This window comes from Eulemur rufifrons, chromosome 5 (assembly GCF_041146395.1).
Source record: "Eulemur rufifrons isolate Redbay chromosome 5, OSU_ERuf_1, whole genome shotgun sequence".
NCBI classification, from domain to species: Eukaryota; Metazoa; Chordata; class Mammalia; order Primates; family Lemuridae; genus Eulemur; species Eulemur rufifrons.
The window spans coordinates 15968894-15994000 of NC_090987.1; the positions used below are offsets into that span (position 1 = coordinate 15968894).

Genomic DNA, 25107 nt, shown 5'->3' on the forward strand with positions numbered 1-25107 from the left:
CCCATGGCTGTTAGGAATCTTATTCAGCAGTGTCTTTGAAAACCCGATTCTTTGCAGAATTAACTGTGTAGAAATGACCTCGGTTGTGATAAAAAAAAAAAAAAAAAAAGTGTTTCAAACAAATCAAATTTGTAATTTCTCTCAATGTATATTTTTATGCTTAACACTGCAAAGTCCATTAGGTACCTATCCATATATCCCGCATTCATAAGTTTTATAGTGGTTCATAATTTTATTTCCATATTAACATAAAAAATTCCTGGCTTTATAGTCAGTTCGCCATACAAAGCCACTATACATCACTTAGGTTTGTGCTGAAAGAATGGAATTGCAGCTGTGTGAGTACTAGAATACCCAAACATGAATTAGACTCACAAGCATTTGGCAATAGTTCAGAAAAGGAGCTTAATCTGGTTTCATCTGAGACTGCTTTTCTCTGTTCTGCAACATCCCCCCAAGATGTTGTGTCTGATATCGGATCACAACGTAATGGGAGTGACGCAAAATCAGAGAAAGCCCTAAGAAACCAGGGGCACATTTGCTTTTCTCTGGGGAATTTTTTTTTCCTCCTGCTACTTTTTTTCCCCCTTCTCTCAGGTTCCAACTCTGAAATTCAAGGTCATCCACCTATTAGATGAATTAATTATAAGCCAAAAAAGAAAAAAGCAGCATTCATCGTACTCTGATCTCACTCATATCTATAATTAAGGGTAAATATAATCTTCCTTTATAGAAATGTACCACCCACCCATTACATTTAAAGTGCTGACTGAAATGAAATAATAGTTCACAGCAAGATGATTTTAGTTTAACAGGAAAAAAGTTGATAATTTAAGCTTCAGGCAGTTCTATTTTTGATTACCATTCAGTTATAAATCTAATTTGAGATATATGCTGCTTTTCTGTTAACTCAAGTTTAATTCATGGTTTGCATAAGCAAAGTTCAAGGATGTTAAGCTCCCCCTAAAAGGAATAGGAGAACGGTTGAGAATGTGCTAAGAAGACAGCCTGAGACCCAGATCTGATGTAAAATAAAACACAACAAAATTTAATTGAAAAGATGTTCACAGAATGCTGCGTTTGGCATTTGAATGGCTAAGTTAGGACTGGCTGTTTGCTGGAGAATTGGTAGCAGGGGGTGAGCCCCAAATCCGGGTTGACAAAGTGAGTGTATTCTTTGGTTAGGGTATTTTTTAAGTCTTGAAATTGTTTGCTTTTGGAAGAAAATAAGGAGTGAGTAAGGGGGAAGGGCTTGTCTCATCACATGGTGGCCAGTTAAGCAAAATGCTAAAGTATGGGTTTAAGATTTACAGGTTAGCTCTGTGAGATGCCACATCTTGTTTCCAGTGTTTCCTGGCAGATTCAGGCAGCTTACTACTGGGACCCAGCATAACCGCAGAACATGAGCTTGCACAATGTGAAAAACCTAAAACCATCATAATCCTATTTAAGGCGAGGATGAATTTGCCCATTTCGAAAGTAGACTTGGTTTTTAAACTGAACTTTTATTAAGCATAAATTTGTCTTCAGAGCCCTATATACATGCACATAAATTCATATTATAAAGGAATGCCTTGTCTAGTGTTTCATTTACCTTAAATCAAATGCCGTCAACTTTTTAAAATTCATAAACTCAGATTTTTCAGCCGGTGGAAAATTTCTTTATCTTTCTCTTCGCTACAGAGAGTTAAGTATGTGACGTAAAGGCCAAACAATAGTAAATGGTCATTGTTCATTTTACAAGTATACTCTACAATAAGAACACATATATTTTTATCTTCATTTTCCCTAAGGGGGTGTTTAGGGCCCCGTTAAGTGTAAGGAAATGTTTATTTTTGTTGCTTTAGAAGAATGATTCTATTGTCCAAGAGCACAAGAAAAAGGAACAAACAGGTCTGAAAAGAAAGAAACAGGAATGTGCTTTGTGGGGAAAAAAGAAAAAAAAAAAAGATCAGGAGCCATAAAGGTTTGTAAGTTCTATCTGGTCTTAGTAGTACTGTGTCACTCACTGTCCATAGTTCATGTGGCTGCACATGCAAGAGTTGGATGCATGATTTATTTACAACTGGCCCATTAAATGATTTGCTTTTAAACTCACAACAATAAGGTTAACCACAGCCAGTTAGCTATTTGGTAGTTATCATTTTATATTTTTTCACAGCTCTATTGTGAATGCTGCTAAAACCCAGTATAGCAAGTGTGTTTGTTTTTAGGTTGACCTATTGAATGCATTTACTTTATTGGGAGTGAAAACCTTTGCCTCCAGGACCAACAAGAATGAACCAATGGTTAAGCTAATTAAAAAAGACAAGAAAGCATTTCAACAAATTTGCTCAGCCCCTTTCTGAATATTCTGTATATCCAATTTTTGCAAAATGAGAAATGAAGAAATTGTCTGGAATACAAAGTTATTATCAAACTCCTCTTTCCAGTGAAATGAAGATTCAGTTGTAGATTCACCAAACTGCGAAGGAGGTTGTGATTTCGAATCATTCACAGGTTTAGTGATGGAAATTTTAAAGGAAACCTGGACTGGGACCTAAATAAATATAGACTTTGTTAATAAGAAATGCCAAGAGTGAAATTCAGGTTGAGATTCTAAAATTTTGGAATGCCACTCCTAAAATGATAAAGAAATTATTTGATGTTACACTGCTTTTAATATCTTTCTTAAATTCAGAAGAGGAGTAGTTGAGCATGCAGATGTCAGGTTTTTTTCTAGTAAATAATCTCTTTTTTATAAGATATTTATGTGATAAATATTAAGACACTAGCAGTGAATTTATTACTTAAACTGTGCTTTCAACTTGAAATCTCATCCTTGAAGTTTTTAAAAGTCACATTTATTATATATATATATCTCCTGACAAAGTCTTAAACTGGATTCGGTGAAGTCAAGCTTGTCAGTAGCTGGTTAGCCTTTATATATCACTCATCCAACACCGACAAAAATCCCTCGAAATAGAGAGATTCTCTTTATGATATTTAGCTATATGGTGGTGGATAGAGGAGGTTTGAATTTTTGATTTTCCAGCTTATGGGTCATATTTGACCAACTGCTTTCACTGGAAGACATGCCACTTTGTTGAGCTATTTAGGAATCAAAAAGACTGTCTTAATTTAAAACAAGGACCCTTTGTTTTAGTTGGTGACTGCCTTGTGAAATTTTTCAGTTCTCAGCGGGTTAACCAGGGAACAGGGGCAGAGTCATAATTGGCCTATTTAGAGTATTTTGCATGTGAATAGTGTGTTAGTGAAGCATCCCTAAGTCTGTTGTGAGTGACATGGTGATTAGAATTTAGATTAGGGAAAACACATTCTGTACTTTATCAAGGACAGTAATTAGTTCAGTCAGTAAAAGTTGATTACAAGTAACGATAAAGTTAGATTTTTAGTACTTAATTTTAAAATTTCTTTATTAAACAGTAAATTTGTTCTTAATATAAATGGTACTGTCTACTCCTGTTTTATTGCATATCAGAATAATTAAAAGAACAATGTGTTCAATGCAGAGTGTAATCAGGCGATTTATATATTATGGGTAAGTTTCTATGTAGTTTTTAGAAAATGCAATATTATATAATCTTTCTGATGTCATCAGTTTTGAAAGTTTAATAATTTGTCACACTGTGATAAGTTAATGATATTTGTGAAAGTTTTCTGGTGTTCAGGTAAATGCTTTATCTGTGTGTTTTCGCTTCTGATGATCCTCCAGAGGGCATTCTAATGTCCTCTGATTTGTTCCTGTTAGCTTAGAATGCCTCCTATTTCTATAATTTTGGAAGTTAGTGTGAGGATTTGAATTTCCTCTTGGCTCAGTTGGCATTTTCTCTTCTGTGGGTGCTGTGTAAATTTGTGGAGGCTCATGATGCGCCGGTACAGGGAGGCAGGGTTCTCAGTGGAGATGATAGTCTACACTCACACCCAGGGTGAGCGGCCGGGGGAAGTTGTGTGCGTGCGCAAAATGAGATTCTTCTCGGTTCTTGTCAAAGAAGAGCATGAAACAGTTCCTAGAGAAGAGCCTGAGTCTAGAGAAAGAAAACATTAGTCTTACATAAATGCCATTTTTTTAAAAATGAAACGAAAATGTTAGTCATCTTAAAAGACTTTAAAAAATATTGTTTAAAGGGAATCCTCATCTCCTTTGCCTCTTCAAAAGTAGAGAATTAAAAATCACAAACTTGGTGATAGCTTCTTAGACTGCTTTTCTTTCTGGTTTTTGTTTTGTTTTAATTGTTTCTGCTTAGCAGATGCTGTTTTCTTTATTGCGTTGGTTTAAGTACTCACAATCAGTTGGGGGGTGGTGAATGTAAAAAAAATTAACCTTATATGTTTGTTTTCCCCTTTTTAACCTTTTAGCAGAGTCTCCTTGGAGGTGACATGGATATGGGCAACCCAGGAACCCTTTCACCCACCAAACCTGGTTCCCAGTACTATCAGTATTCTAGCAATAACCCCCGAAGGAGGCCTCTCCACAGTAGTGCCATGGGTAAGGTACTCCTCCTCTGTTTGAATGCCTGAGTGATTATGATTAGTCTTTATCTTTCTTTATTTCTTTTTATAATACCACTTTCTCATCTTACTCTCTCCCAACCCCCCCCTTAAAAAACCCCATAAAATTTGACCCCCCCACCAGTAGTACTTGGAGGGGGTGGTATGTTAACAACTTAGAGTAGCAGAACTTTTTTGGTATACGCTTATTTCTGGCTCTCTCTTGGCTGTATACCTGTGAAAACTTTTTAAAACATCAAAGCAATAAAAAGTTAAAAATCTTTATTTTCATGAACAAAGGAGAAGCTGATTTCTGCTGGAATAAAAGGTGGTAGTGGCAACTCTAATTTGCTAAGATGATGATTTAAGGAAGCGTGGTCTAATCTAAATGCCTTCGTGGTTTAATATGTTGTAGGCAGGAAAATGAGCATGTGGGAGCTCACAGCATCTTCATTCTCTTTCAGAGGTACAGACAAAGAAAGTTCGAAAAGTTCCTCCAGGTTTGCCATCTTCAGTAAGTACCGCCTGTTTCTGCTTTGTATATTGTTTATTTTGTTCTGTTTTGTATCGATGCAAAGGAGATAGAAGTAAATGAGATTCCATGTACCCAGAGCATGTTTATCTAGAAGGTGGATGAGGTAGGAATGACCTGCACGTCCAGCCGCCTGACCCACGTTGGCGTGATTAATTGCACATCCTGGAAGACCGGGTGGTTATGTTGATATTCAGCAGGTTAAGCTCTAAAGAGAGCCTTGAAAAGGTGCCTGAAGTTTGAGGAGTTTTACCTGTGCAGGGCTTTCAAAAGAATGAGTATTAGTTTCATGTGTTGGTTAAATTCTTTGTCAGTATTATGATGATTTATGGATTTGCATGCGAAAGGAGATTTGTGGAGAGGATTTAGGAAAAATTTACATGGGTTTCAGCTCAGAGTGCAGGAAGAATGTCTCTATTTTCTAGAGAGGTTGCTGAATAAAGGCTGCAGAGGTAGCTGCATCAGTAGCCGTTTGTGTCTGTAATACCAGGTGACAACTAGAAGAAGCCAGCTGTAACCAAAAGCATTCTGGGTCTTTTTAATAGCTGGAGCTACAGGCAGGAGTTTCTGAGTCCCCTCAACCCCCCAACACAGCAAAGTTGGTTGTGATTACAACCAAATACATGATATCTTATTTTGAATCCTTATATACATTTTGAATTCTTATATATATTTCCAGATTTGATTTCCAAGATAATTTTACTTAAATGTTGTTTAGCACTGGTCTATTTCTGTCAATTTGCTTCTTATGTAAAATAAAGATATGATTTTCTCCCTTCTTTTTTTTTTGTTCCTTTCTTCCTTCCTCCTTTTTTTCATTCTTCCTTCCTGTGATGTATATAGAAAGTTTTAATTTCATTCTGTAGGGTACTAAGTAGCCTTTGAAAAGAATGCTATTGAGCCTTATTATAAGTTTTATACGTAAATAAAATTATATTTAGATTTCTGAAAGTATATTACCAATCAGTGCTCACATATTAGCTTTATTTCATTTTTAATAAATTAGAAGAATAATGGGTTTTGCAAATGTGCTAAGATTAGATTAACCCAAACACCTGTGTATTTGACTTGATTTCAGTTCAGCTCATCCAAAAAATTATTAAAACGAATATATCAGAACAAGTCTTATCAGAATAAAAGCAAATTTGCTATGCTGATTATCATAGACTTGGTAATGTTGAAGAAGCATCACAAAATTATCCATAAATATAGAAAAATATTATGTAAATAAAAATTGCCAGTGGGGTATAAAATAGTCATTTTGGTCTATCAATAAGTCACTTAAAATGTACTGAGTTGTTTATTCTTTGAATTTCTATGTTGTATTGAAATTGACTATCATACCCAAAAGTTTTCATAAGCATATTTTAAGCTTGAAGTTAGTGGTGGATTTAATTTAGATGAAACTTTAGCTCTTAATAGCTTTTATGACAACTTACAATCATAGAGTCTTCACAGCTGTTTACATTTTAAACATGCCTGAATCTAATACGGACAATATTAAGTACATTAAGTGGACCTTTGAATGTTCTGAAACGATAGAATAACTGCGCTGTAAAAGCCATGAAAAACTTAAAGCTATCATACTCTATTTATGCCTCATATTAAAATTAGTTTGTTTTTTTCCAATGCTAAGATTATTCAGAAATCTACACAATTTCTAAGGAGTGCCTCTGTTTGGCAATAGATGTTATCTTGTGCTTAATCATTGTCAACATTTTTCATAATTCATTGTAAATTTTTAAGTATTTCCCAATAGTTAACTGGCCCCTGTAAATAAATTTTACTGGTATAGTTTTTTCTTTGCTGGGAGGTTTATGTGTTGCCAATGTGTTGTGATATGTGCAGAGATATAGAAGTGCCCTTCCTTTCTTGCCAGTAAACAGAACTCAGGAATTAGAAATTTAGTTTGTATTATATTTAATTTTTGGCTTTTAATGGTCAGTTTAGGATTTACTCTTCTTAGAGAATTTATCTTGGCTAAATGTTTTAATGGTCCTTATGGAACATTTTGGTAAATAACCCTTTTCTTGAAACACAGGGAGAAGAAAAATTCAATTAAAAATGGAACATTTATCCTTTTTTTTTTTTGAGCAAGGAAAATAAGATAGTTTAAGTAATTTTAGAATCCAACCATCCATTTACTCATTACTTAAAAAAATCTCAGCCCTATTTTAATAGCTTTAACTTAGTTTCTATTAGCTTTGTTATATGTATTGCTTATTACTTATAATAAGATCCACATGCCTCACCACCACACAAAATATATATTTTAACTTGATTCCTAAAAGACATTCTGTATTAGACACTATAACACTTTTGCCCCAGTAGATCTATATTTTTAGACTCTGCCATGTGTATTCTTTTTTTAAGCTCAGATAAAATTATGACTATTCGATAAGAGAGACTTCTAAAACTTGTTTTCATGTGTGTATTTGTCTAACAGATCCTAAAAGATTGGGGATAATAAAAGATTTCCTTTGGAGAGATTATGACTAGATAAAGACATTTATGTGTTTTATTCGATACATATTTACCATGATAAATAGTAATAAATCTTTCACAATCTGTTATAGCAACTCACTCTTTTCCCCCTTTTGAATGGGCCCCCTCTCTTCCCTAAGATAAAACAAAGCAAACTTAAAACTGTGACATTCCATGATCAGATCTTATTTGTGACACCACTGTGACACAGAGGCTGGACTTCTCTTGCCACCATTAGGCTGGATCTTCCCAGGCTATCAGGAGAGAGAGGGATTGCCTGGCCCTGTTTTGAAAACACTGCAGCATCTGTGGGAGAGAGAAAACATAAGCCTGGCCCGACATCATGCCATGGATGATCTGGCAGGATCCATGAATGTGTGTGTGTGCTATGTGCTGCGTCTAGAGCCCTCAAGTCACTAGAGACGCATGACACAGGGCTGGGGTGCTGCAAGGACCATCCGGCAGGGTCTACAGGCACAGGCGCAATGGAGGGAAGGAGAACATGGGCCTGTGGTTAGGGGTAGGCTGATTTTTTTTTTTTTTTTTTTTTAAGAGGAAGCCTGTGTGAAATGACAGCTATCTAACTGCCCACGAGGGCTCTGCTTGTTACTGCAGAACATTTTTATGTTCTCTGTTCAAATTTAAGTATGTTGCTCTTTTGAGTCACGTCCCAATTTCTCGTAGCCCTCATCTTTTGAGAAGACTTCAGTAATAAATCGTTTTTTTGTGGATGCCAGAATTTATTTTGCGTGTGTAATCTCTTGAATCTACACGTGAACTTCTTGTTTTGTTAGATTTCTACAACTTGGTTTTTTATTTTAAACCATATTTCAGCTTAAACTTACTATTTTGCAACTTGACTGCCCATTCCAGCAAATTTCTTGCCTTTAACCTAATAATCATACACATTGAATCATGAATTCCTACAGAGAAAAATGTACCACATTAAATTACGTTTCTGGAAAAAAAAATGATTCATGATTCTTAACAGAAATTAACATGAAAGTACTAAAGTTTAGAAAGTAGCAAAAACATTTATATTGTGCTTTTAGATATTTTCATCTCACACACACACACACACACACACACACACACAAAGATATTGTCTTTAGGAAACTTTATTATGCCCACCAATATGTAAACACGTAAAACCTTAACCTTCTTATAATTTGAATATTTCATAATTATTTACATTTTATCAGAAACAGTTAACTACAACCTTTCTACTTCAAACACTGGTGAAATTTGTTTCCACTTCAAATGTGGTTTGAAACTTTAATGATGATCTTACCCTGACCCCAGTCGGGATGTCTTGAACTTCAGATTTCCCTGGAAATGTGAAGTGTTATTCTGAGAAATAGTTTATGGCCTCTCTTATCTACAGAGAACTTTTTTCAAACTGTGCTTTTCAGTAAAGACTATTTTCTGTGTTAAATTTTGGCTTTTTTGTGTTTCGGTTTTTGTTTTAAAATTCAGGAGGATCTGGCAACCTTGAAATGATCAGAAATGATTTTGGACACATGGATCCTAAGGCAAACAATGTCCACTACCATAAAGATTCTAAAATAATACCTGGCACTCCAAGATAATTTTTGAATAGTTAGATTCAAAAGTTTTTGAACTTTTGAGTTTTTGAGTAGGTAGATTTGAAAGATAAAAATTCAATGTATATTAGATACCAGGTTTATCAATTTTCATTGATAAAAAGTGAAAAGAATTCTTAAATAAAATTAAACCTTTAAGTCTGGATTAGAGTTTCTTTTACAGAAGAGAAAACCCTTTTTGTTAGGAGTATCAGGAAAAATGATTAATGCTAATGGCATTAAGTGTCCTATATGTTTCCCATTATATAAAAATCCTCATATTTGAAGATTTCAAACATAATATTGAATCTTAGGCCGTATCTTAGGCTATTTTGGAAATAAAACTTCTTTTTCCACCCCAAATGCTTAAAGAAATCACAAACAATTTAAAAGAGAAATTGATAAATAGATTTTTTCTTATTTAGAGGCCCAGAAATGATAAATGATTATATGATTGAAAAGTTAGTACTTAAGTCAGAAATACACAATTTCCCACCTCACTTTTGAAATTGATTGTAGGAAAATCAAAACAGTGCTTTTTCATGTCAACAAAATTTTAAATTGAGTAATCATATAGCTTTATTTGAAATGAAATTTATATTAAAATATTGTGTCTAGTACAAGTGAACTATTTGTTGGCTAGCTGGGCTCCATCCTGTGTAAGAAAGTCTAGAAGTAGTCCATTGTGTGGGCTTCTTCAAGGTTGATTCTTGGAGAGAGAGATACTTTGTGAAGAGGTATAACTGTAGCTGTTTAAAATGTCAGGATAGCTCACAATACTCAACTTTAAACTTAATGTGCCTGTTTTCTAATTTAAGATATTAAAACAGGCTTGAATATTAAAATTATGTTTATTAATTATGAAAATGTATAAGCAAGGGGGAGGGTAAAGGGAGCACAATTAAATCATCCCAAATAGAACAAAACTATAATTCACACAGTTTACACAGCATATATAACATGACGCTGGGGAACACCGTGAAAGCAGAGAAAATATCCATCACAAAGAAAGTATTTATTTTTTTGTGCAGTTAATGCTGAATTTGCTAAACCAAAGGCTTCAAGTTCAGCATGTGCATTGTTTCTGTGAAAACTAATCTCGTCTTCTCCATTGCATATTGAGGCTATAGAGGTTATGTGTTTTTATGAATCGCTGGCATATGAAGCAAATATAGGAGGCTCTCTATATTGGTTTTCATTGATGGATTTTATCCCATTAAAAATGTTTCAAAAAGCGCACACAGGCTTACAGATATTCAACTTATATACCATTAGGCATTCCAGTCTCCCAGAAGTTTACTAAAAGATTTTGGTAGTTTTGTTTGGAATTTTGAAATAATGGGCTCCCTTGTCCATAGTAAAGTGGTTGTAGTAGGGTGGAAATATTTTCTCCTCTTCTCTGCCTTCAAGCCCAATCCTGTACCTCTTGATAAGGTAGGCTACCGGTGTGCTTTATATTTTAAATATAAAGAGAAAAGAAATTTAAGGAAGAAGACAAACACACAAGTTAACTATGGATGAAAGGTTTGTATATTTTCGAGCTATTCTTAGATTATCTTTACAAATGAAAAGGTTATATGTCTGCAACACTCAAAACAAAATACCACCACTTCATTCCTTCCACCAGAGAGATGCCTTCCTGGGCAACAGTGTCCCATGTTTCTACCCAGCAGGCTCTTCTGAGGTGGCGTCCATCCTGCATCCCACCACTCCTCAGTGTTTGTTTTTATTTTTTAACCAAGTTTTCAAAATACCGTTTCACCTGCTAAGACTTACAAGGACTTGTGTGACAATTTTAGCAACTGGAACGATAGCATTTAATGTCTAACTGGACTCATTTGTTGAGAAAGGAGCAATCCATTTCAGGGAACTGTTATTTTGAACCTTATTTTATCACTTTCACTGAAGAGTATATTTTGGTGTGAAATTTTGGACTCCATCTGAGTGGTTTAATTACTGAGAAAACTAAGAAACCACTGGCTTTACCCAGAGAGAATTACAACAGGGATTGCGTGTATTTTGAAATTAGAAAAATTTGTTATGTAGCATCTGACTTAACTGTGAATTTATTTTATGTTTATGGAATAATGTAGATGCTTGGCTTCATACTTGGTTGAATACCATTTTTTTTAACTTTTATAATTTCATCGATTGAACCATTAGTTTTATTTTCTCAACGCAGTGAAATGTTTTTCCCCCTTGCTTATTGACAATTTGTACATTTTCAAAGTGTGCTTTCCTGGTTTCAGACAATTTGAAAGTTTTTGTTTGAAAGTAATAAATCAGAGTCTGATAGAATTTGGAGGACTAAATAAGATTCTCAGAAAATATGGCAGTAATCCTAAAAGAATAAGGAGTCTTCAAAAATAACCAAGTTGTATTTTGTTAAGGCAGAATAAATACGATCGGGCTATTGACAGACGCCTGCTTTGTTTTTATTTTGTTTTTACATAAATTGCACTGAATTCTAAAACTGAACATGAAGTTGCGTCTCAAAGCAATAGCATGGAATTTTCAGCATTGATTTCTGTCCACTGTCCTAAGGTGTGTTTGTGTATATGAATGTTCTCATTCTAAAGGAATAAGAGCTTTTATAAAATGCAAAATTGTACTTTTAAATACTCAATTATTTTATCTCAAAATAGCAGCATATGAATGATTTTTTTTTTAAGTTGCAGCTGCTGCATAGGTGTAGAGCTATTTGAAGAGTTTTATGCTTTGCTTGGGCATATACTCCCTCTTCAGAGAACTTAAGGTAGTGCAGAAGAGTCTGCATTTTGTAAAATTTCAGGGTTGAAAATAAAGATGATTTAAGTTTTAATGAGATGTATAGATTTCAATTCTGAAAGAATGCGAGAGTTACATTTTGAAAAGAACATTTCAAGAATTGTATTTAAGTGGTTTAGTGACACCCACCATTGTCTCTCTTGTCTAACTTTGTCATGTGAATAATTAATCATAAATGTGCTACTAGGGTTGAAACTTGAGATATAAGTACTTAGTTCAAGAGTAATAAGAAGCAGTTCTGTGTGTGTCTTAAATTTTGTGAAATTTATTTTGATTATTCAGTGGAACCGAAGAATAGGAACATTTCCTTAGTGACGCTCTCTTCATAACAAACTGTAAAGAAAATTTCTTGGTGTGTTGCCATATGTCGGTAGTGATTAAAGGGCATTGCCTTTGTGAAATGTGGACTCATATTAGAAAGACTTATATTTTCCCAGAGAAATGACCTTTGTGGTACATTTAATCATGAGAACTCGTGTCATTCCTCTCTCTCTTTCTCTTTGTCTCTCTCTCTCTCTCTCTCTCACACACACACACGAATTGTCACTGCTACCACTTGCTGTTCCCATTTAGGGATTTTAGGAAAATGCTATTTTGGAATTATCATTTTGATGTCTTCCGAGAAAGAGTACCTAACTGTCTACAGCAACCTCCTCCCTCCCAACCCGTATCATTCTAAATATGCCTCCTGGATTATACTTATAATAATATTGTAATGGCTTTCATTCTACCGATTGGCACAGTATATCATTATATCATTAGCTGCTATGAGAAAGCAGCTTCAAGTAGGTGACTGATTCTTAGCGTTAATGTTTTCAAGTAACCCTGTTTGGAGAATTGGGTTGTTTCACAGGTGCTCAGGTGTATTAACACAGGGTATAATAATATTTTTTGGCTTGCTCATTATGAAATGAACTTGTAATACAAAATAATTCAATAATAAGTAGAGTATAAAAACTGGGGCTCCATTATATGAAAGTGTAATAATTGGAGATGTGTAAAGATGAGATAAAAATAAAATTTGTCTAAGGATGCAACAATACTCAACTCATTTCTCATTACTACTAAAGCAGAGATTTTACAAGAATGTTCATGGCCTGATGATTCAGACTTGTTGAGTCAGTTTAAATTTTTTGAACCATTAAGCTAAGTAGAAAATATATTTTTGTAGCCATTATAGTATTTGAAAGTATTATTATGTAAAAAGTTACAAATTCTGCCATTTAATACTAATGTGAAATTTTATTGCCAAAACCTTGTGGTTCCTCATATAGTATCTTTATACGAATTTTATTTTTAGAGTTATATAGGACGACTGGCACATATAATCTGTGACTTAATTGAAATGACTGGGCAAAAGAAAACAGAATTAAGCATATTTATTATGAGCAGATATAGTTGGGATTTCAAAATTCAAACCCCAATAGGTAATTATTTTACAAACAAGTGCTATTTTGTTTTCCCTTTAGTAAATTATATCAACAACCTCTCTATTAAGTGAAACCCTAAAGTAACAAGCTAGGAGGGCCCAGGTGGGAAGAGAAAAAAGCATTTTCATAAGTTTCATTTATTCACCCATTCCTTTCTCCATTTATACTTATTCAGGGCACATTTTCAACTCAACTAAAAATTAGACACATCATGTAACATTGAACCTGTCTTTCTCTTCAATATATTCTTATTTAATTTATGAAGCTTTACAACTAAGATTCTTCATGTTTAATGAAATTTGTAGTCTTGTGTCACTGCCATTCCAATTTGCAGGAGTGGCCTTAGCATTTTAAGGAGTATAACATCTGGCCTTTTAAGAAAGTCCTGCATTCAAAAAATAAAATAACTCACACAGTGTAACAAATGGAATTTTTGTCCTTTAAGCTGATTATAGAGGTGCTTAGTCCCCTTACTCAGTTGTCATCACCTCAAAGAGGGTAAAGGACATGTTTTATGTATATATTTTTTTGTCCCATGGAAGCCGAACTCACTGCCTTACACATACATATATATGTCCAGTGCATGAATATATAGAAGGGTGGAAATAATACTGTGGTAGAAATAAAAAGACATTCCTAATTTAATGTCTGATAGACTGTACTTACAAAATGGCCTGGGTTAGTTCAGAAACCTGTTTCATTGTCTATAAAATAGGTATAAACAGTGCATAATGCGATGGTGTTGTTATACTAATAAGAAAACCTTATCATAGTGCTTATTCTGTGCCGGGCACTGTTCTGAGCACTTTGCATCTATTAAATGATTTAATCCTACAAAGATACTCTTTATTCGTGGGTCAAGAAACTGAGACACAGAGAGGCGAAGAAACATGCCTGTGGTCACACAGCTAGTAAGTGACAGAGCTGGGATTGAGACCTGGGTAGTTTGTGTCCAGATTTTCTGTGTTCTTAACCGTGATGCTCTCTGTGCTGCTGGCTGTTCAGTCCGAACACTCTGTAAACCAGAAAGCTCTCTACAGCATGATTGTTACTAACTGAGGTAGTGTTTGACTGTCTGGAATAAATTAATTTTTAGAAGTTTCATTTCATTGTGAAATGACCCTCAATACCGCTATATCGTAATAATGTACAACTTCTGCCCAACCCAGATCAGTGAGGCCAGGCAATTCAGGAGAGCATTTGTTAACAGAGACAGTATAATGTAGTGGTTGCAAGTATCGAATCTGATCAACTGGGTTTTAAGGTGGCAGTGGTACTTCCTAGCTACGTGTAATGCTTGCGTATGATATCCTCGAATATTACATATTATTACACATAGTAATACTAATAAGCACTGTCAGTGCTAATATTAGCAACAAGGGAACTACCTTTCATTTGGCCCTTGAGAAAAAAAATCTCCCATGGTCACTTACTTGGGAGTAGATAACAGTAGAACAGAAACTAAGACGAGGTTCTCCAATTGCATGCAGAAGAATTTCACCTAACAGAGGTCACTTGCTTCCTCTGAAATTATGAAATATTGCAAACAGTTTTTATATCTCCTTGTCTTCACAGCTCCATCTATGAAGCCAAGGCACTTTGTCAGCCTTTTTAATCATTAGACTTAGCTCTGTAAAGTTTATGTCACAAGTGCATCCTCCATCCTTTGTTTTTTTTGCAATGGGACATCAGGCCAAGATGCCCAGAGCTCTTCATAATGTGATTCTCTCTGCCCAGTAATTTGTTTATGCCTAAATCAGCCCTGCCTCTAAGTGATAAGGAGATAGATGCTTTTTCTTTCATTTTGTATCAGTGGGATCTCATAATAGGCCAGAGTGGTCCTCCTGCATGCTGTGTGGGGACACCTTGGTAGGGCTGGCTCTGGTTCCCCACAGAGAGTGAAGGTTAGGCCTAAGGTTTTAACTTCATCCGGCAAGATGATGTGTGGACTAGGTGGGCCTGTATGGCAGTTTGTTTCTCTTATAAAGTAAAACAGAGTTCAGTTTGCTAGCACTATCTGGGTAGATTTCTAACATTAAACAGAAATATCTGTACAATGTTTTAAGATAAAGTTGAAGAATGACTGGATTCTAGCCTTTGACACATTGTAATAGATCTCTGTAACTGTAATGACGTAATGTAGCTTTTCTCGATGCCATTGTTGAATTCATAAAGGAAGAGGTATTTTTGATTGTCAACTATTGGGAGCTTAAAATAATTTTTAGAAGGGCTGATTAGTTAACTCTTCTTGCATTTAAAGAAAAAAACATCTGCCGAAGGTGAGGGGTGGGAGATGGGTGCGGAACTGGGCGCGTGGTCTCGACATGCCACAATGAATGCCTTTTCCCAGCCAATTCTAATGTGCAGGAAAACCAGGCACCTAGTTAGAGTCTTCCTCGGGAAAGGTCCCTTTTGGCTGGTGAGCCCTGAGCCTCTACCCTGGTGCCCCCGAGCAGCGGCTGCTTATGTGTTGGTTCACAGAGATGGAGTCTTTCTCCGGGAAGCCGAGAGATCTGATTTAGCCACCCCTCATTTGTAGTCATTGCCACCTTGTGGATTACAAAGGATATTGGTTTTCATCAAACTTCCACTTCAATTTGGCTTTTTATGGCAAGTACACGTTGGCAGTGGATTGCTGTGTTCCTCACCAAAAGGATCCTCGTTTGTTCAGCAACACCTCACTTCTCCACTCACAGTTCATTTATGATTCTGATGAGAGTGTTTTTTCAGGAAACACACATTTCACTTTTTGACCTAGGAGCATCTGTTAGAATTTTTTTTTAATACTACTTTGGCATTCTGAAAGTGTTAATGTCTTTCATATCTGTTTAATGCTATTTAGGGATATTTATGATCACCTCTTGGTTACTCAGGGTAAAGTGTGTCGCAATTTTTTTAAAACAGACAGGAAAGCATTCACATGAGGAAACAGATTGCTTTAAACATGTGCTTCCTGTGACAGTAAAAAGAACAAATTAGATTTAACACTGTGTAATGAATGCATAAATGTGTACATTTAAGCTTTTAAAAGCTTTATGTTCAGTTCTGGTCACAACAAAAATTGAGTCACCTGTAAAAATTAAAGATGCCTTGGGTACTCTCAGACTCCTGCAATGCCCAGCAATTGCAGTCCTCACCTGATCATGCCTCTTTGGAATCATAAAAACCATTATATATTAATGCTGGAGAGAACTAGAATGTTACGAGGCACATTCAGAGGTTAAACCAGGTTAGAGTCTGATTCTGTGCATTTAGCAAATAAATCAGAACGTGCCGGGGAGGGGAGGATTTTACTATCATCTTCTTCCCTGAGAATCAATGAAAAAAAAAAATTCATTCTTCTGAACACCGAATATTCCCCTGTCTTTCATGAAAGAAAAAGAAGAAAATCTGATGTTTACTTACTAGCGTTTACTACAATTTAATTATATAAGAAAGCGACTCCTTTTCTTATGTAATTCAGTTTGCGCTCCTGTATGTTGGCTGGCAGGGAGTGAATAGAATCTGAGTTAATATTTCCAGTTAGACGCGAGTGTTGAATTGGAGGGCATGAATCCTCTCCCCAGAAGAGGCACTCATGGCCATTTCTGTCTGAGCCCTGCGGATGGTGCCTCTCCGTCCCCTGTGCTTTCAAAGCTAAGGATTTGTGGCACGCTCACCATCGCTCTGGCCAAGGAGGGCCAGGACAGAGTCCCTCAGGGGAGGGCACGTAGTTTGAGGACATCTGACTCTCTCATATCGCATACTGAGGTACTAATATCAAAACAGACTGCTTGTCGTCGCACGGTGGGGCAGTGCTTTTTTTGGCTGCCGTGGTCGAAATGAAATGGGCAAGCTGTAGTCCGCTTGGCATCAGAATGGGCTAAGGGAAGCTGGGAAATCAGAGTCAGACTGTGAATGCGAGTAACAGCCAATGGTTAACTTCCTTTTTGTGTGTCACTTGGCAGCGATGAGACTGATGGCGATTTTTTTGTAACATGGGTGAGAGTTCAGTGCCCTGGGAAGAGCCGTAGACGCTGTTATTGTGCTTCCTCATACAGTTGACTTGTGTTGATTTCTTGAGGCCACTACAGCTGTTCCAAGGGCCAGCTCCAGGAGCTGTATACATGGCCGTCGGACGTCGGATGAAAAAGGTAATCAGATGAGAGGTGATCCATACAAAATCTTTCTGCTGATCACTAAGGCAGTCATAAGGAAATCAGATTCTTGCAGAAGGCAGTAATGCCAAAGGATAATATAGAGTGTACTTGAATGGATACTCCCTTGTACGCAGACATCCAAAGATATTTTTAAATTATCACCACTCCGCATCCCTCATCTCACATAAAAGATTCAAATCAATTTTGGACTGTCTGGAAAATGCAGGACTAAAATAGCCAGATTGAATTCAGATAAAATTACCTTCTGCTTTTTTTGGGAGGTTGTTGCTTTTTGGTTAGCCACATTATTTTCTTTGAAGATTTGTTTGGAAGAGAGTTTGGGAGAATTTCTAGCCTCTCTAAGATTTTCCTCCCATTTCTCTGTTTGCAAAGAGCTGTTCCCCAAAGGCGAAAAGAGCGAGTTGCCATCTTGAGGAGTGAATTGTATGTTTAGTGAACACCAAATGGTCTCAGAGTTACCCTAGAATTTTCAGTATGTCTGGTTGCTTTCAAATACTGTTTATTCCCCTCAAAACTCTTTACCATTTGTGCAAGATATCAGTAAGATGACCAACTTCTGACAACCCCAAAAGCAGGGAAGGAAGCTTGGAAATAGAATACCATTTGTCTGGTAATTAGAGTGTATCTCTTAAGAGTTTGAGAGAATTCTGATTAACCTTTCTGTTCCCACATTCTCACATAAAATTAGCACACCTTTTAAATTATTATCTAGTATTTAAACACATATTTTTGGGCCTTCTTAATGCAACAGGTTCTGGAGACACTAAAAGTGTGTTATAGGTTTCTAAAAAACTTCATTTTTCTTACATTTTAAATGTTCTGTTTGTGCAAAATTTCGAGAATCACCATAAGGGCTTCTTTGCATTTTTAATTTAGTAACTAACATATGAATAAATTTGCATATTAATTAGTTGCAGATTAAATCATGCATACATAATTGCCTCCTTACTGTGTTTAATGTTTGTCAAAATCTCCAGCCTGGTTTGATGGATGTCGTATGAAAGATTACAATTTGATGTACCCTTGGAAGTATTTACACCAATAATGCAAGATTCTTAATAGCAGAATTCTCTAGTTATATACAGTTACTAATAAACATGTAAGATAGGTACATGTCCCTTTGACTAAATTTTTTTCTTTGCACCAAATCATTTACTATTCATAATCATTAATGCATCTCCTAATTATACAGCATATGTCTGTTAACCCTTTTGTTGCCAATCTTCAAGTGGTAGCTTCTTTCTTTTTCTTGCCCCCTAAAGAAAGCAAATTATTTGATAGTATTCTAAATTTACTCTATTAGCTTGTACTTATTTCTCTACTGGTATATAGACACACCTCCTTTGCTATTTATTTTAACATACAATTGAGAATTATATGATCACTTTATATTTTCTAGTTAAAGATTCAGAAATGACCCAAGTACATATGCTTTGTAGCTGATGGGTTTTTGCCTTTCTTTTACCAATGCTGAAAAGAATTCAGATATTTCAGATATATCATATTAAACAGTAAAAACAAAAGTGTGTATATATGTACATATACACACATACATACGTATATGTTCTGTATAAGAGGGTAATTGTAGGATAAGTAAAATTATTTAAATTGTATTTGATGCCATTTTGAATATTGTAATACCTTTAATATATTATGAAATATAGAATAGATGTATATGTTTTTTATGTTAGGACTAAGATCTGTGTAGTCTTGATTTGACATAATTTAAAAATGCCAATAAATGTTCTCAAATTAATTCCTCAAGTATTTAATTTTTTAAGTTTTATTTTACCCATGGAAAAAGTAGACCAACTGGCTTTTTTTCTTTCTACTATTTTGATGTCTAAGCTGCTTATCACACTGTATTACCCTGCATTAATGAGTATTCCTACTGTGCAAAATTCTATCAAAAATGATGGTGTGAATGTCATTTTTAATTGGAAGTTTATACAGTCAAATTTATAGTACACAACAAAAAATATGTATGTAGTTCTGCTCCAAGCCTTTTTTAGGCTTTTGATCTTTTTGGTTTAAGTATACATTTTTATCAGTCTAACTTTAAATTTAGTTTGAGAATCTGGACAAATATTGCTAAATTTATATTAATACCATTATTGAGAAGAGAGGGAAACTAAGGCACACAGGATAATTATAATGTCTTTTAATTATAAGAGGTACAAATATAAGAATTATCAAGAATAGATATTCAAGGATCCCTTTTAGACATGAAAATTTGCGACCAAAACCTGCTGACCAATTCTGTATGTTCCGCAGAAGTCATGATATCTGACTTCTATCTGTTTTATTTTTGAATGCCTTGCATTTAGATGCCTGGTAAAAAGACAAAGATTCAAATGAGTCAAAAGCATAAACAGCTCATTTCCTTTATTTGATTCTTACATAGGAGAAATAATACCTCCTGGTCGCCTACCTCAGGAACCTTTTTTCCTAATCACAAAGCACAATCAACTATTTATTGATTTAACAAAACATTCTTTTGCAGCCTGCGATATTGCATTAAATTATTTAGCAATGTGAAAAATGAAATGAAAGCTGCAAAACTTATAAAAGGAAGCAAACAGTCAGACCCGAAACATATTTATCCACAGCCATTGTGCCTAGGTAATTCAGGGCATATGGTATGTAAATGATATTTGGAGATCCTTGCCAAATCTACACACGATGGGATAAATTAAGGACAGGTTTCCCTGGGTGTAAGTCCCATGGCTGTGGCCGGCACACTCTCTGCTCGGATGTGTGTGTTCTGTTCTTGTCTTTCAGCAAGAGCATCGCACAGCATTCACTGGCCAGATCTGGTCCTCAGCCGGCTCCTAAGACATTATTTATAATTCCCAAGACTTGATTTTATGATTACATTTTAAAATGTAGTACCAATTTGCCAAACCTTCCCATTGATCCCACATTTGAAAAGTAAGGTCTGAATAATTTATCAGTATATTAATGTATGTGGATATTAAGCCATTTAAATGGGTATCTTTGACAGTGGAGATGGAGTGCTTCTTAGTCACTGAAGAAAGGTGTTGCTAAGTAGTGACTTTTTTCTAGGTTAGGATTAAGATGTTTTCTAGAACGTACTGAATTATTTTGAACAATTAATAATTTTGGTCCCGAGTTAGCCCAGTCATAATTTATTAATTCAACTTGATAACTCAAATTACTGTTATCACTTATTTTTGAATTATTATTTTGAAATACATGCTCTCATTTCTAGAAAGTCGAGAGCACTCTCCCCTTTTTTCAGGTAAAACTCATTTTAAGTAAGCAAGAGGTTATCTTCTTTTCTTTTTTCTGAAAGGAATTTCTTGTCTAAGCTGGAGATCTTAGCCCATAGTTTTTAATGGTTTAAATTAATGTCCATTTTTATTTATCTTGGAACCATGTAATTGGAGGTTTTGGTTAGAAACTGTGGCAGATCTTTTTCTTCTATGGTAAGTAGTGCATTTACTGTGAAGACTCAATTATGAATATACGACTCAGACATTATTTACAGAAGTTATTTCAGGGTATTATTTTAAGATAGTAGAGTATGGTTTAGGATGTTTTATTGCTTTTACTATTAAGAAATAATGCTTTTACTAAATAAAGCTGTTATTCCTTTATAAAAGATAATGCTCTTAACATTATGGTTTTATTTGAATTAGCAATTTAGGCCCTGTCTCTACTAGTAGCATTTCATTTATGGAACACAAATAACATGCTAGTTACTATATGGAAAGTGAAATTAGGCTCAGTCCTTGTCTATTGCTGAGCAAATTGGGTAAAATCAGAAGGAAAAAAATACCCTTGAGATCGGTATCAATCAATACTGCTTGACACAGATCCAGCTTAAAACTGATGAAAGTGGTTGTGGTTCTGGAGGAGGTCATATAATTATCCTGTAGCCCGTAGTTTGGGAACTCAAGGCAAAGTTCTGAGCTGGTTATTCTGGGACCATCCCTTCGTTCCTTGAAGCTACTTTTCATAGCTGTGCTTCGAACTCAACAGCAGAGCAAAAACGATATTCACTGGAAAACAAATTGCGGTCTGCCTTTCAACTTTATTGGTAACTTTCAGCCTTGAAAACAATAAAAAGAGAAATCGCAGTTGAGATTACAGAGTCCAGATTAGATGTATTACACAGTAGGGTGGCATGGCCCAAGTTTACTCACATGATATAAGCACCGGGAATGCCAATGTGTTAGCAGCATAGCCACTTACCAAGATTTTGGTTTTAAATGTCAATCATTGGACCACATTTGAAATGAAGCACCTGCATTTTACTGAAAGAAATTAAGGTATGTTGGGAAATGTGGAGGTGAGTTAAGGGTTTTTCTGTTTTTGTGGGGGTTTTTTTGGCAAGAACCATACACAATAAAGATAAAACATCTCAAGTATTAAAAGTCTATTGTCATGCACTGTATGATTGAAAATGACTTAGCAGTTTTCAATTTTTTTAAAAAGAAAAGAATATGAAGAACGAGATAAATGCAATTTGCATCTCTACAGACAACTCTGCATAGCAAATTTAAGGTTCTGGCAATTTCCTTACAAGCATCTGAAAATTAGGAATTGTGAAGGAAACTTGGACAGATCCTTAACTGTTGCATTACTACCAGGTGTCTGTATGATATCAGTAAGTTAGGAAACTTTTAAGATAAAAGTAAAAACAACTAGAATGGTAACTTATTTTAGTATACACTTTTAGACAAAATATGTCTTAGTTAAGAATACTGAAAGTGTATTATTGTAATTGTATATACTCAGTGAATTTTTGCTCGACCTGATCCAATAAGCTTGTTTCATAAATGTTATGGTTTCTGTGTATTTCAATCTTAAATGTGTTCAAATCAGTCTTTAAAAAATATTAGTGCCTAGAATTCTAGTCAACAAAATTCTATTCATCAAATATGTACATCACAGAGGTAACTGGGTTTAGAGGATATAATTTCTACCATAGTATCAAAAGGAGTCTATATCGTCTAAAAAATTGAGAACCCCCCTGATATCAGCCAGAAGTTTTGTGTAGTGATGGATCCTCTATACCAGTATATGCTCACTTAGCACTGAATCAGCTTAAACATCAAATATCAGATTTAAAAGTTCAGCAAATATTTATTGCACGCACACCTACTAAGTGCCAGACCTCCTGGAGGGCGCACAGCAGTGGCCAAAGTTTCTGCCATTGTGAAGATTTGTGTAAAAATTTATATGGCCACAAGTAGTTGTACAAACAAGAGTTCATTTTATAATGCTTTGTCGGTGCCTAGCACCACTGATCCTCCTTGCAAACTAATAAATACAGAGATTATATGACTCCTAAAAGTCCAGTGATTGCAAGTAATTCTAAATTACATAATCTTGCAGTCCATAACAATGTAATATATAATATACAGATGAAATCAACCACATGGTTTACTGCAATTGTTGGTGAGTTTCTTTGTTATCAGCATATATTTCTGTTAACAATGAAACAAAATGACATTTTTTTTTAAGTTTTTTTGTTGTTGTTGTTATTGTACGTGTGTGTAGTGCCTAAAACCTAGTTAAGTGGATTATGTTGGAAAGGACAACAAATAAAAAGTTAAATATGTGGAAATGACATAGAAGGCACATGTTTCTTCATTTTGTTTTCTCTCATATCATTAGGAAGTAATGTCTAGACATAGGAATATATGGTATTCCCCTAAGAAAATGTTTATAAAGCTGAATGTTCAAAGTAGAATATAGATGAAATGGGTGTGGGTGACTTCTCTAGAAAAATTAAAGAATATGTGAAACAAACAGGAGTCTGTATCACACATACTAAGTGGCATAACAGTATCACCTCTCAAAAGTGAGGATGCATGTGTTCGTTTTTGTATCTTTGGCATGCTGTTGACATTATTAATTATTCCACCTAGAGAATAGCCACACTATGCAAGAGAATGGAAGGTAAATGAGATCCTCTAAGCCCTCTTTCTCTGAAGTGTATGTGTGAATGGACATGCTCTCTGTCAGCCCAGCAAATAAAATTTGGTCCATCCTTAAATCTCCTGCAGTTTATAATCCAGGTGAGGGAAAGGCCAGGTTTGTGAAATCAAAAATAATAATTAGAAGATTTGAAAACTAGGGGAACAATTTATCTTAATGTGTGTGTGTATGTGTGTTTTATCAGTGTAAAGTAGATACAGCTTCATTGCAATTTTTTATCTTATAATATGCTCATTTTTCCTTTTCATGAAGACTTATTCTCAAATTGAAGTTACAGCTGGCTATCATGTGCTTTTCTGACAACCCGTTTTCTCTCTGGACTTGATTTCTGTCGTTGTGGAAAGGAAGGAAATAAATCTCTTTTTATTTCTCATTCACTCAAAGAGCAAAAAGTGGTTGAGCTCCTGTTGTGTACAGATTGTGGTGGGGCAAAGACAGCTAAATTATAATCTCTGTTCTTTATAAGTCTATAGTATTGGGGGGCAGTAAAGTAAATGCGTAGTGTATTTAACAGCAATTCATGGCATTGAACTTTTCTGGAGAATCCTATATTCTAGAATGTAGTCCTTCTCTGGGAGTAACTGCAGAACTTGATTCTGGATCACAAAGAGCTGCAGATCTGACACGATTAAGACAGTGGCCACAGACACTCAAGTGAGCTTCCGTCCAGCACCTTCTATCTGTCTGTCTCTTCCCGGAAAACCACAGGGACTTTGTTGAGCTTTTGCTTGATCAATTGCAGAAGCAGATTTTGATTGTTTTGATATTTTCAGAGACTGATTAAACAGACAATTCAATAATAAAAAATGTAAATCAGAGGATTTCAAAGTTGGATAAAAACTTTCCTGATCACCATTTAACACTTATTTGAAAATTATTTATTTATGAGGAAACAGAGATTTAGGCAAAGCTAGAACTTACTCCTTCACTCAGGTCTGTAGAGAGCCATTTAGAAATTAAGCCAGAACTTAAACCAATATCTACATTGTACTATTTATCTAATAAGGCCAAGAGGACAGGTGGCGGGGTTGGAGATCTCATCCCCATGCACTAGGTTGAAGAACCAGAAACTTTAGCTCTATTGGAAGTCTTTAAGGAACAAAAAGACAATTTAATTTTTTTTAACTTTCTCATGTTTAATAGTATATATACTCATTTGTTTAATAATTATACTACTAAGAATGACTCAACCCAGAAATGTTTAACTCTTAGAAAACATTATGGGCATAATACATTTATTTTATTTTTTTTTTACAAAGTATACATATTTTTATTGCAGAAAGTATGAGCAATTGATCAGTTACGGATCTGCCTGCAAATCAACATTGCTAGTGAGTTTGAAGGTCACAGCCCATGTACACAATGGGTTTGGGTTGAGGGACTCCTGTCGATATTGTATATTCTGTACTCTCTTTTCACACACAACACATTTTCTGTATGGTGACACTAAGTAGGTAGATGCCCAGACCCTTTGGAGAATGTGGCTTTCAGATGCTGAACAGATGTCAAAGAACATGTCCCATTGTGTGGTAAAGGAAATCTTCAATTGGGGGTAAGGTGGGAAAGTTGACTTGTTTGGGGATTTTGACTCATATTAAGAAATTTTGAAGTTGTTCTGTGTTCAGAATGCATTTGACAATTATGTTTGAAGAAGGCAAAATGCTGACATT

The 25107-nt window shown here is 35.2% G+C and overlaps 1 protein-coding gene across 1 annotated transcript in view; it reads left to right on the forward strand.

Annotated features, from left to right (window-relative positions):
- The window catches only part of TCF4 (transcription factor 4), a 338084-nt gene that overhangs the window by 213051 nt on the left and 99926 nt on the right, over positions 1 to 25107 (forward strand). Inside the window, exons 6-7 of the mRNA XM_069467971.1 lie at positions 4360 to 4489; positions 4956 to 5005. Coding sequence (XP_069324072.1) covers positions 4360 to 4489; positions 4956 to 5005 — 180 coding nt within the window. The remainder of the gene's footprint in view (positions 1 to 4359; positions 4490 to 4955; positions 5006 to 25107) is intronic.